The 13,994-nt window shown below is 36.4% G+C and overlaps 1 protein-coding gene across 4 annotated transcripts in view; it reads right to left on the bottom strand.

Moving 5' to 3' along the window:
- KYNU (kynureninase) overlaps positions 1 to 13,994 on the bottom strand; it is a 124,501-nt gene that overhangs the window by 9,685 nt on the left and 100,822 nt on the right. For all 4 annotated transcript variants that reach the window (XR_011468002.1, XM_014478136.2, XM_070389871.1 and 1 more), the window contains exons 11-12: positions 5,866 to 5,918; positions 3,526 to 3,611 (exon numbers count right to left, since the gene is read on the bottom strand). Coding sequence is in view for 3 of the 4 variants with exons in the window: in XM_014478136.2 (XP_014333622.2) it covers positions 3,526 to 3,611; positions 5,866 to 5,918 (139 nt within the window). In the remaining variant the exon portion in view is untranslated. The remainder of the gene's footprint in view (positions 1 to 3,525; positions 3,612 to 5,865; positions 5,919 to 13,994) is intronic.

Below are 13,994 nucleotides of genomic sequence, written 5' to 3'. Positions count from 1 at the left end.
CATCCCTTTTCTGGGGCTTTAGGGTCATTTTCCTAGGTTTAAGTTTAGATATTGAAGTAGAAGATACATCAGTTTTCAGATTCCAGCTGAGAATAAAAAGCATATCTAGGTGAATGTTATACAGTGTGGAGCTAAACTATTGGTAGGGAAAATAGGAATCTGTTTTTTTCTGTGGCAGAAGAGGTGAATACTGAAGTCAGTCCACTGCAAAGAATGTCGGTGATAGTGTCTAAAAGACATTTTCTAGATATGGCTAGGAAATAATTTGCAAAGATGAGTAAAATCAGAGGAAATAACTTTAAGTGCTACTTCTTTCTAAGGTATGCCTTTGTGCCTTATTTCTTTTCTCCTTATTGTATTAATAATTTATCTTCTCCCTGATATAAGTTTGCAAAGTTTGCAAAGCGTTATTTTCTTAAAAAACAAAAATGTTTAATGGAACTGTGCCTCAGGTTGAATATTTTAAAAACAAGTCAAATATCATTATTTGGTTTGCCAAGCAGATTTAATCACTTCCCCACCCCTCCCCAAATATAATTTGTATCACTGAGAAATCTTGTTACTGGGTCTATTTCAATGCAAAACAGAAAAATCTGCCAAAACCTGAAAATAGCACAAGCTCCATCTAGTGGTCACACTGAGTAGGTGTTTTTTTTTTTTTTTTTAAATTGGGATGAAATGAAACGAGCTGATTACTTCTATCTAGTGGTGAAGCTGTATAAAAACAGAGGAACTTGACACTGCCGTCCAGTGGCCAGAATGAGAAGTTGCTGAGAATTTTCACAGACTTCTAGAATTTTAGGTTTGGAAGAGATTTTGAAAGTCTTTATCTGGTCACTCATGCTGGAATACGAGGAGGCTTTCAATACTTTAAAAAATCAAATTTTATTTTAATGTCTATATATTTAAGATCTCTATTAGAAATATATATGTATATTTACTTAACATATACTTTATGTATATAAAATATGCATTTCTTTAATATGTGTATTAATACCATTATCATATTTGTTGTTGTTTTAGTCACTAAGTTGTATCTGACAACTCTTTTGCAACCCCGTGGACTATATAGCCCATCAGGCTCCTCTGTCCATAGGATTTCCTAGGCAAGAATACTGGAATGGATTTCCATTTCCTTCTCCAGGGAATTTTCCCAACCCAGGGATTGAACCCAAGGCTCTTCCCGTGTCTCCCGTATTGCAGGCACACTTTACTACTGGGCCATTGGGGAAGCTCATTATCATACAGTATATAATTATTAACAATATATATTTACTTAGATAAATTTTTGTCTCAATCTAATGAATATGAAATGAATGAAACTAATTAATTTATAAATTAATGAAACTAATGAATATCTCATATCCAAATAATTGGAAGACATGTGTATGTATATGCATTATTCAATTCAGTTCAGTTCAGTTCAGTCGCTCAGTCCTGACCGACTCTTTGTGACCCCATGAATCGCAGCACTCCAGGCCTCCCTGTCCATCACCAACTCCCGGAGTTCACTCAGACTCACGTCCATCGAGTCAGTGATGCCATCAGCCATCTCATCCTCTGTCGTTCCCTTCTCCTCCTGCCCCCAATCCCTCCCAGCAGCAGAGTCTTTTCCAGTGAGTCAACTCTTCGCATGAGGAGGCCAAAGTACTGGAGTTTCAGCTTTAGCATCAGTCCTTCCAAAGAAATCCCAGGGCTGATCTCCTTCAGAATGGACTGGTTGGATCTCCTTGCAGTCCAAGGGACTCTCAAGAGTCTTCTCCAACACCACAGTTCAAAAGCATCAATTCTTTGGTGCTCAGCCTTCTTCACAGTCCAACTCTCACATCCATACATGACCACAGGAAAAACCGTAGCCTTGACTAGACGAACCTTTGTTGGCAAAGTAATGTCTCTGCTTTTGAACATGCTATCTAGGCTGGTCATAACTTTCCTTCCAAGGAGTAAGTGTCTTTTAATTTCATGGCTGCAGTCACCATCTGCAGTGATTTTGGAGCCCAAAAAAATAAAGTCTGACACTGTTTCCACTGTTTCCCCATCTATTTCCTGTGAAGTTATGGGACCGGATGCCATGATCTTCGTTTTCTGAAGACTGAACTTTAAGCCAACTTTTTCACTCTCCACTTTCACTTTCATCAAGAGGCTTTGTAGTTCTTCACTTTCTGCCATAAGGGTGGTGTCATCTGCATATCTGAGGTTATTGATATTTCTCCCGGCAATCTTGACTCCAGCTTGTGCTTCTTTCAGTCCAGCATTTCTCACGATGTACTCTGCATAGAAGTTAAATAAGGAGGGTGACAATATACAGCCTTGACGTACTCCTTTTCCTATTTGGAACCAATCTGTTGTTCCATGTCCAGTTCAAACTATTGCTTCCTGACCTGCGTACAGGTTTCTCAAGAGGCAGGTCAGGTAGTCTGGTATTCCCATCTCTTTCAGAATTTTCCACAGTTTATTGTGATCCACACAAAGGCTTTGGCATAGTCAATAAAGCAGAAATACATGCTTTTCTGGAACTCTCTTGCTTTTTCCATGATCCAGCGGATGTTGGCAATTTGATCTCTGGTTCCTCTGCCTTTTCTAAAACGAGCTTGAACATCAGGAAATTCATGGTTCACGTATTGCTAAAGCCTGGCGTGGAGAATTTTGAGGATTACTTTACTAGCATGTGAGATGAGTGCAGTTGTGCGATAGTTTGAGCATTCTTTGGCATTGCCTTTCTTTGGGATTGGAATATGTGTGTATAAATGAATAGTTATAGGTTAAGTACCTAGATATATAGAAATAATAGACATATGCATGTCTAGAAAACCAAACTGACCCTTTGAGTATTATAATTTTGAGTGAGACTACTTTCAAGTAAAAATATGAATGAACTTAAAGAAAAACACTAAGCCAGTAACAGTAAAGATTACACATGGATACAATGACATAGAAACCCCAATAAGGGGGAAAATACACCCTACCTCATGGGACAAGCTTACTTAGTCTCTGCTTTACTCTGACTATTCATACTCTCCCTCGCCCCTTAAAGTAAGTCCTCCTATAATTTTGTCATATGGCACTTTGTCAGCTCACTGACTCATAGAACTAGAAGAAATGAGTCCCCAGTAATCACAACATTGTCTGACACATGATAATTTTTAAATAAATGTTTGAATGAGTGAATTAATCAAGACTTAAATATTTCAGGTTTATTTTCCATATAGAAAGACTAATAGAAGATCCCGTGACTCATTCAAGTTCACACAAATTCTAAGTGGAACTAAATATACGTCTCCCCAACTGAGTTCTATGGAACATTAAGTACCCACACTGTGCCAAGCCTTGTGCTGGGGGAGGGAGATATAAATAAAGGGTGACACGAGCCACAGTCACTGTCCTATAGGAGAACCCTGCCCTTTGTTCAATGCTTATGCACAGTGCATATTAACCTAGCTGATTAACAGATGAAATATGACAGCATGTCACACTCAGATAAAGAAAAGGTGACAACGTGGGAAGTTTGACGCATAGATCACTTACCTCTAAACTAGCATGTAAGGAGCAGACCAACAGAATGGGAGGATTTGAGATTCGGAATCCATTGACTCCAGGGATTAACTGCAGTTCTGAAAAATTAATATCACTTTTATACGATGTATCTAAAAAGTGTCCTTTATGGATATTTTAATGACAGCAAAGTAGAAGGAAAAAAATGTAAGACTTAAAAGCTTTTATTCCCAAGAGTTTTGAGATAATTAAAAGAAAATTCATGGACCTAAAATACTAGTATATTTTTCCTTCACCTGCAACTTCCATCTTGTCTGCCCCTGTAATAGGGGCAGTGTGGGCACACAGCTTCTAGTGCAAGATTCTTAGCAGGCGGTTAGAGGTCCCGCTGTGTTAACAGTCAGCCTGGCAGTGGTGCTCATAGAGGAGAGCACAGTGAGAGACGGATCGGTGCCTTAGGCCTTAGAACTGGCAGATGAACTGGGGGCCCCAGGGCTGCATTCCACAGAGCTCCAGCGCTCTCGCTACAGCCGTCCACCAGTCGGGCCCAGGCCTTGATGCAGCAGCAAACCTCTCCCTCATCCCCACCTGAGACCTAATGGCGGTGGCAGTCTCCATGGGTCACAGTCCACAGAGGCTTCCAAACCAGAAACCATGTCAATGACAGCAAAATATCAAGACTTGAATGGCTTGTAATTGTAATATCCTCCAAAGGCAGAAATGTGAGTGAAATGATGTATGAAGGTGACTTTTAATGCTAGAATTACTACATCAAGTGACTTCTCTTAGGAAAGAGGAAAAAATGTGGTTTACAAAAATGATCTGCCTAAGAATATACTGAAAAGGTAAGTTAATAACAGACAATATTGTCATATAATTAATTATATTGAGTAGCTGCAAGCTAAATCCAATAGTTAAAATTACTAGTTAGAGCAAATTGAAAACTAATACTGACTTAGAGTGAGAGAATTTTCTGGGTCTTTAGATATTCATCTAATGAGGGCTAGTCAGACTATGTCCTATGGGTCATATCTGGCCCACTCCTTATTTTGTAAATAAAAGTTTATTGGAACATAGCCCTGTTCACCTATTTATATATTTCTATGGCTGCTTTAGCACCACAATAGCAGAGCTGTGCACTTGCCACAGTTAGCCTCCAAAGCTTGACATGTCTACAGTCTGAACCTTCACAAAAAAAAACACTTTGCCCACTCCTGATCTAATCCAACTTCCCTATTTACAGATAAGAAAACCTATTACAAACAATTTAAATAACTGTATAAAAGAGCTATGATTCAGCAGCTAAGATAAAATATAGCTTTCTTGATTTGAGTCAAAGGGCCCATCTTTATCCTTTGCATCTTGGTTGGTGCAAATGTGTATATATGTAACATCAAATCTCAGGATTGGAAGCAGTCTGAAGGATCAAGTTTAAGTTGATTTCTCAGAACATTTAGGAAGTTTTCTGTATCCCATGTGATGGAAGAATAAAGTCACTCAGGAAAGAGAAGTAGGGCAGTTTAAGAACTCCCTGCACTAATTATGTACTTTAATTTCTACCCACTGGGGTTACTGTTTGGTATGTGGTGAAAGTGGGCTTATCAGGTGGTACTAGTGGTAAAGCACCAGCTTGCCAATGCAGGAGACATAAGAGATGCAAGTTTGATCCATTAGGAGGGGGTAGGATCCCCTGGAAGAAGGCATGGCAACCCACTCCAGTATTCTTGTCTGGAGAATCCCACTGACAGAGGAGACTGGCAGGCTACCATCCATAGGGTCGCACAGAGTTGGACACAACTGAAGTGATTTAGCACACACGTACGCATGCTGGTGGCAAAAGCCACCAAAGGAGGACAATTTGGGAAAAGAGAGGGATAAAACCGAACACTTATTAATTAGTATGCTGCTTGGTTTACAGCTTTGAACATGTTTTACCCTCATGAAATAGATATTATTATTCACATTAGATACATGAGGAGAAAATTAAAAGCCCAAAATGATCAAATTTGTACAGCATCACAAAACCAATAAACTTGATACCTAAGTCTCTCTGGGCCTGACTATAAGGACCATGATTCCTCTCTGTCCCTGCTGTCTGATGGTTTAGGTATTCCATATTGGTGAGACCTGAATTCTGTATTTTAGATTTTGCTTCTTCTTATTTCCCTGTAAAAGGATAGACTCAAAATCATACTAAAATCTATGAATACTTAGTCTTACATTGAGGAAATGTCATTCCTTATTTTAAGAATTCTTAGTGGCATTTTCAAAGTTCTCTCTCCATGAGGCATGCATATTACATATCATACAAAGATGAAAACTGAAATAAACTTAAAATAAAATGACTTGTGAAGTAAAGTTGAATATACTTACTGTTATCCATCTGAAATCTGGTGCTTAGTTCATGGCCGAACCATCCCACTAACCTAAAACATATATAGTAACATTAGAGATTTTGGTCTATAAATATAGTCGGAATTAATATAGGACTCTTGGGCCTTCATATTAAAATCATTTGTGATATGAGTCATCAAACACTTAAGCATATAAATGCCATGTGATATCATAATACAGTTAATATTTATAACCTCAGAGAGAGAATAAAAATCAATGTTTTCATATTACTGGTTATATACTTGCAAAGTTAAATAATCTGAAGAGCTATATTTAATGACCTTGTTGTTTAATATAAAATGAACAAAAATGTTGTTTCTTTAGATTTTAAAAAAGGTGAAAACAAAGAAAAGTGATTAATACAGTAATGTATTCTTTTTGCAATAGGAATCCTAAAGGGAAATGACATAAAAATAACCTCTAAATTGTTGAAATTTTAATAATTTTCTAAAGAAATTGGTTACTTTCAGAGTTTCATAAGAATGTTAATTGGCCAGACATAAAGTATAAAATATACAGGAAAAATCATATGTATGTGTGTGTACTTATTAGATAAAAATTACAAATGGTATGAAGAAAATATAAAATTTGAGAAAGAGACAAACACAGTATTCTTGTATAATCAACTCTTCCTAAATAAAGTGCTAGTTTTAACACTGCCAAAATTAAAAATTCCAATGTACTGTTTTTTTGAAGTTGGCAGTTTTTTTTATGTTTATATAGAATACATGAGTAAAAATAATAAATTTTGAAGCAGAGTATAAAGGTGGATATGCTCTACATTACATGTGAAAGTGAAAGTCGCTTAGTCATGTCCAACTCTTTGCGATTCCATGGACTGTCCATGGAATTCTCCAGGCCAGAATACTGGAGTAGGTAGCCTTTCTCCTCTCCAGGGGATCTTCCCAACCCAGGGATCAAACCCAGGTATCCCGCAATGCAGGTGGATTCTTTACCAGCTCAGCCGCAAGGGAAGCCCAGGAGCACTGGAGTGGGCAGCCTATCTGTTTTCCAGGGGATCTTCCCGACCCAAGAATCTGAACTGGGGTCTCCTGCATTGCAGGCGGATTCTTTACCAAGATATCAGGGAAGCCCATATTACAAAATTCATTAAATAAATGAGGATAGTACTGTCACGAGAAGCATCAGGGAGACAAATGGAATGTGACAGAAAATATAAATGGTCCTCAGATCATACAATTATATAATGTGATAAATGTAACATTTGAAAAAATGCAAATGTGAGGAAAATATATTCATATATTTGATTTTTAAAAGTAGAATCTATGAAAACCAAATAAAATATAAAGGATAATATCATATATTCATACACATTTAAATTCTGTATTAAAAAGATAGACAAAATTAAAAGGACCCAATGATGGGGAGAAGGACGCTGTTTGCCACATTTAAAAGAGTTTGCACCAAGAGTTTTTTCATCAGAGAAAGGGCAGTGTCCCCAAAGCTGCCCAGTCACAAAGCATGCACAGGACATTTATACAAAGAGAAGTGAAAATGCTCCATGAATTCCAGGAAGAAAAAAGCTCAATGTTAGTAAAAATTGAAAAATATGAAACCACATAAAGATGAAAGATATTAAATTGGCAAAGTTATTTAAAATTTAGATGTCTTTTTTTCATCAGGGATTCAGTAAAAAATAAACTCTGTTCAATAATGAGTATAATAAGTAATAAAACCTTTATGAAGTACAGTTTAAAAAATATAAATTAAAGCTATGTACAGTTTTCTGTCTAAGTACTTTTACTTTTTCAGATTCATGCAAAAGACTATTTGGAGTACACTAAAATGTGTGTGCTAGGACAATGAGCACAGTACTATTTACAGTGTCATAGCAACCCCAGCATCTTGTAAGAGAGAAAAAATAAATTATACGATGCTTATGTTATGAAATATTATAGCCATTTAAAAATCATATTTGAAAGAATATATATTCAAAATTATAAAATAGAGATAACAATATTTAGAGTTTGATCTTAGGATAAATATATATTGCACGCATTTATATGTAATTATGGCCAAAATGTTAAAAATTTTAACTTCTGCTTTATTCACATCCAACTCACACCTGGACTTAATGGAGAAACACCAAAAGTGCTTTCTTTAATGTTAATATTTTGCAGCTTAAAATTGAAAAATAGATAGTCAATTATTACCACTTTAAAATTTTACAGTTGTGTACCTGGTATGCACAAAAAGATAACTTAGCATGGTAGTCTGGTACAAAATTAATATGAGAACTAAATATCTGTTAATAAATTAATATGAGGACTAAATTTAAAAGTGAAATTAAAAAATTGAAAGCAAACTGATATATTAACAAAAAATATTTCAGATTTATATAAATTTTTTAAAATATTCCTGAATCTGAACAAGAACATCAAGTTGAATAATTTTCAACATCAAGAAAAATGTCAGTTCTCCTTGAATTGGTGTATACATTTAAATAATCCCAGTAAAATATACAAATAGATTTTATTTGTTTTCATTTAGGACTTGCAAGCTAATTCTAATGCCATATGGAAAATAAATAATAGTAAAACATCCCTAAAAAATAAGAGCAATGAAGTTGAATATTTCTACAAAACATTATAACATTATAAAATGTCAAAATGAAAACAGTGGTCAAATCTATTAATATACTATTCATCATATTAATAAAACTAAAGAGAAAGTTATAGGATCATCTCCATAGACCAATAAATCATAAGAGAAAGTTGTATCATATGACAATCTATTTTTTAAAAATCATTTGCAACTTATGTCATAACAAGCTAAACTTTCTAGTATAAAAATACCTAGAGATCATAATGCAAAAGTAACAGCCCAAGAAAAATGACCAACATAGACAGAAAAAGGAAATGGCTCTCAATTATTTTTTAAAAGGGCCATCCATTTATTGTTAAGAAAAATACAAATTAAAGTTAAACTGAAATGCAATGGACTTGAACATGGGCAAACTCTGGCAGATGATAGGGGACAAGGAGGCCTGGCATGCTGCAGTCCACAGGGTCACAGAAAGTCAGACATAAACTTGGTGACTGAACAACAACAAATTACCATTGCCCACCTCTTAAAGTGGAAAAATTCCAAAGTTTTATTAAGAACTCTATTGATATTAACACATTGTATAAATTACTGTCATATATTCTTGTTGGAATATGTATTATAGATGTGCCCCTCTAGAGAATAAATGAATAACAGTTGTGGAATTTGCAAATACATATACTCTTTGACCTGGAAAATTTACATCTGGGAGTTTAGCTCTTCAGAAGAACTTGTCCAAGTATGAAGTGAATTATGCATAAGTATGGTCATTGTATAACTTTCAGTAATAATCTAAGATTGAAAATAGCCTAACCTCTCTTCAATAGAAGATTAGTTTTATAAATTATGGTAAATTTATATTGTAAAATATCATATAAGAATTACATCAGAAGTGAATAAAAAAGGATTCTGTGTCTTAAAAGGGAATGATTACAAGAAACCAGAAACCAAAAAATATATTAGGATAGGACATATAGTATTTTTATGAACTAAATAATTAACTTTTTGATTTATCTTCCTCAACTAGAATGTAAGTTCATGAGATCAGGGACCAGCTCTTAACGTTTGTAGAGGAGTGTTTTTAAAGCGAATGATGTGAGGTATGGTAAATGGTTGATAGGGGAAGCATGAGTTAGGACAGCTGAACCAGGGTGGTGATGGTCAGGGGAAGCTCTGATGAGCAAAAGAATGTGTATATTTCAGCACAGAGAAAGGAAAGAGTGTTCCAGATAATCAAAACAACATGTTCAAAGACCGAACACATATATAGACAAGGAGGGCAAATTTCCCACCACCTTCTTTCTCCACTTTTATTTTTTTTCTTTCTATATAGGTGGATTTTAAATGAATCTTCTGATTTTTAAATCTGGTTTACTAAATTTCTAGATGTGCATTTAATATTCAACTTTGGAGTTGTTGTCAAATGATTTTTCCAGAATAAAATACTAAAGCTTACTAGAAAATTTATAGTCCATTTTAGGTTCTACTCCTTCTTTGTATGATATTTCTCAGTCCAGTTCTGTTGCTCAGTCATGTCCGACTCTTTGAGACCCCATGCACTGCAGCACGCCAGGCTTCCCTGTCCATCACCAACTCTTGGAGATTGCTCAAACTCATGTCAGTCGAGTTGGTGATGCCATCCAATCATCTCATCCTTTGTCATCCCTTTCTCTTCTTGCCTTCAATCTTTTCCAGCATTGGGGTCTTTTCCAATGAGTCAGTTCTTCACAACAGGTGGCCCAAGGATTGGAGCTTCAGCATCAGTCCTTCCAGTGAATATTCAGGACTGATTTCCTTTAGTATTGACTGGTTTGATCTCCTTGCAGTCCAAGGGACTCTCAAGAGTCTTCTCCAACACCACAGTTCAAAAGCATCAATTCTGGTCCAACTCTCACATCCATACATGATTACTGGAAAACTCACAGCTTTGACTAGACAAATCCTTGTCGACAAAGTAACATCTCTGCTTTTTGACATGCTGTCTAGGCTGGTCATAACTTTTGTTCCAAGGAGCAGGCGTCTTTTAATTTCACGACTGCAGTCACAATCTGCAGTGATTTTGGAGCCCAAGAAAATGAGTCTCTCACTGTGTCTATTGTTTCCCCATCTATTTGCCATGCAGTAATGGGTCGGATGCCATGATTACCAGTTTCCCTTCTTTGAAAAATCTGTCTTCAGGGATAATGTACTGACATATATTGTTTGGAAAAAATATTTGGGGTGGTAAAAGAGAAAAACTTTGAAGGCTTTAACTAAAATTTTTCTCATCATTTACAAATATTTTCCTAAACTTTCTTATCCATAGTGAATCAAATTTTACTGTGTTAGGTTCATTTGTTAGGTGGAAAGCTCCAAAGGATATATATAGTACCCAAATTCCTTTTGAGTTCCAAGACAAGATTTTGAAACTTATACAGAGTCAGTAGTATTTAAAAGCCAAGGCTTCTGACTTGCAATATATAGACATTTTTGAATTCTGATTATCATATCTCATATAGTAGCCCAGCATAAAGTTTATGCTGTGAACAGCAAAAAGAAAAGAGAGTGGAAGAAACAATAAGTATTTCTTCCATTTCCTGTTTCCCATGATTAAAATAATGTTCTGAATGCTGAGGAATGAGAAGCTTCAGAATGGAAAGAGAAAGACTGGATTCATACTCCTAATACAGAACTGGCTACACTCCCTGCCCAAAGTTAAGTTCTAGGGGATAGGAGTTGGGATGGTTGAGAAATCAGTGGGAACTCCAGATACATTCAGGGGGATCTACAGATAGAAAACTCTTGTAACATATTCCCTCAGACCTACTAGGCAATAAAACCATTTGTAAGAATTCTTCCAGGCCAGTTTGGTGCTGTAGTCTTCAAATAAAAATGTTAGCAGAATGGACCTGTGATAGCACTTTTACTTATAACTTAGGATCATATTAACTCAATAGACCCAAGGTAGTATCCTGAAATTCCAGTGCCACCAAAGAAGGGAATTGAAGGGACTAAGATATTCAGTATCCCCAGTGGAATTTGAGATAAAGGGCATATTGTCATGATAGTTCCATAGACATCTTGGAGGGTGCAGTAGTAATGGAAGCAGATGACCAAGGGAGTGCCAGGCACAGTTTAATGGATCCTGGAGTTGCCTGTGGACTGGATATCTCTCTTTTATCCATGTCTGTGTACATCAGTCACCTTTTCAATCTTAAATGGTATCCTAAGGAGAAAAGGACAAAAAACAAAACAAACAACCAAACAAAAACTCTGAACAGACAGAGCTTAAACTCTGAAATTACTGAGAAAAATAACAAAAGTCATTAAGTATACCTCCAAGTTACAAGATTGAATTTCCTGCATCAAATGAGTTGATAGACGAAAATAAAGAAAATTACTTGTGTACCTGAGTTTGTAACCTGATGACCTTTACAACTTTTAAAACAATTATCAAATTTCTGATGATAACTGGAATCAATAATAAAATGAAAAATATATTTGTCAAAGCTTTCACATGCTTTGTATTAAATATTCAAAATCAGAACATATCTTAAGTTAATTTGAACATGTAACTGAGCTATACCAATGAGATAAAGTGAATGGAAAGCAAAATCACTGTGCAATTTGTTTGAGGTACTTATGTTTATCATGATGTAAATTTATTGAAAATTTATTCTTTCAGCAAGTAGGGAACTATGCTGTGTACTGAGGGGAACTCAATATCATCCTTTCTACTGAGATTAAGATTCAGTTCAATTCAGTCGCTCAGTCGTGTTCCAACTCTTTGTGACCCCATGAATCACAGCATGCCAGGCCTCCCTGTCCATCACCATCTTCCGGAGTTCACTCAAACTCATGTCGATCGAATCAGTGGTGCCATCCAGCCATCTCATCCTCTGTCGTCCCCTTCTCCTCCTGCCCCCAACCCCTCCCAGCATCAGGGTCTTTTCCAATGAGTCAACTCTTCTCATGAGGTGGCCAAAGTACTGGAGTACACCCAGGGCTGATCTCCTTTAAGACGGACTGATTGGATCTCCTTGCAGTCCAAGGGACTCTCAAGAGTCTTCTTCAGCACCACAGTTCAAAAGTATCAATTCTTCGGTGCTTGGCTTTCTTCACAGTCCAACTCTCGCATCCATACATGACCACTGGAAAAACCATAGCCTTGACTAAACGGACCTTTGTTGGCAAAGTAATGTCTCTGCTTTTCAATATGCTGTCTAGGTTGGTCATAACTTTTCTTCCAAGGAGTAAGCATCTTTTAATTTCATGGCTGCAGTCACCATCTGCAGTGATTTTGGAGCCCAAAAAGATAAAGTCTGATACTGTTTCCACTGTTTCCCCATCTATTTCCCATGAAGTGATGGAACCAGATGCCATGATATTCATTTTCTGAATGTTGAACTTTAAGCCAACTTTTTCACTCTCCTCTTTCACTTTCATCAAGAGGCTTTTGAGTTCCTCTTCACTTTCTGCCATACGGGTATCTGCATATCTGAGGTTATTGATATTTCTCCTGGCAATCTTGATTCCAGCTTGTGCTTCTTCCAGCCCAGCGTTTCTCATGATGTACTCTGCATAGAAGTTAAATAAGCAGGGTGACAATATGCAGCCTTGAGGTACTCCTTTTCCTATTTGGAACCAGTCTGTTGTTCCATGTCCAGTTCTAACTGTTGCTTCCTGACCTGCATACAGGTTTCTCAAGAGGCAGGTCAGGTGGTCTGGTATTCCTATCTCTTTCAGAATTGTCCACAGTTTATTGTGAAGGAATTAAGAAAGGAATTTTAGCTTGAATGAAGTAGATTTATTGACTGTCATTTAGTATAGGGGCATTGATTATTGTTTTATTACTTTTATCTTTTGAAAGAAAAGAAAAATACTGCAGTTTGTTCATGAAAATTTCTGTAGTTACAAATTAAGAATCAATGTATAAGCAGTTTTGCACATAAAGCTTTCTTTTGGAAATGAATTCAAAATTTCCTCTTGGCATTATGCTTTTTAAAAATCTGAGGCAAATACAGTGGCTGTGAAATAGGGTCATAAAAAATTGCATATTTTCCCATTTTTTTCAATGGCTTCAAAATAAACATTGGGAGAGTACTTCAATACTTTTTTTTTTATTATTTAGCAACTTATCTTTAATTTTTCTGTATTCATTAGAAAGACTAGGTATTTGTCATTTTTGTTTGTGTAGTGCTACTAAAAAAGTCAAGTATGAATTATGATTGTTGAATATATCTGAAAGAAACAATCAAAGACCTAGTGTATGAACATGGTATCACAGGAGGAAATAATAGCCAATGTTTAAAAATACTGATGGGAGAAGGCAATGACAACCCACTCCAGTACTCTTGCTTGGAGAATCCCATGGACAGAGGAGCCTGGTAGGCTGCAGTCCATGGGGTCGCTAAGAGTCAGACACGACTGAGCGACTTCACTTTCACTTTTCACTTTCATGCATTGGAGAAGTAAATGGCAACCCATTCCAATGTTCTTGCCTGGAGAATCCCAGGGATGGGGTAGCCTGGTGGGTTGCTGTCTATGGGGTCGCAAAGAGTCAG

The sequence above is a fragment of the Bos mutus genome, chromosome 2, assembly GCF_027580195.1.
Source record: "Bos mutus isolate GX-2022 chromosome 2, NWIPB_WYAK_1.1, whole genome shotgun sequence".
Classification (NCBI taxonomy): Eukaryota; Metazoa; Chordata; class Mammalia; order Artiodactyla; family Bovidae; genus Bos; species Bos mutus.
Note: the sequence above shows the minus strand (reverse complement) of the source record. Positions and strands in the feature narration are given on the sequence as shown.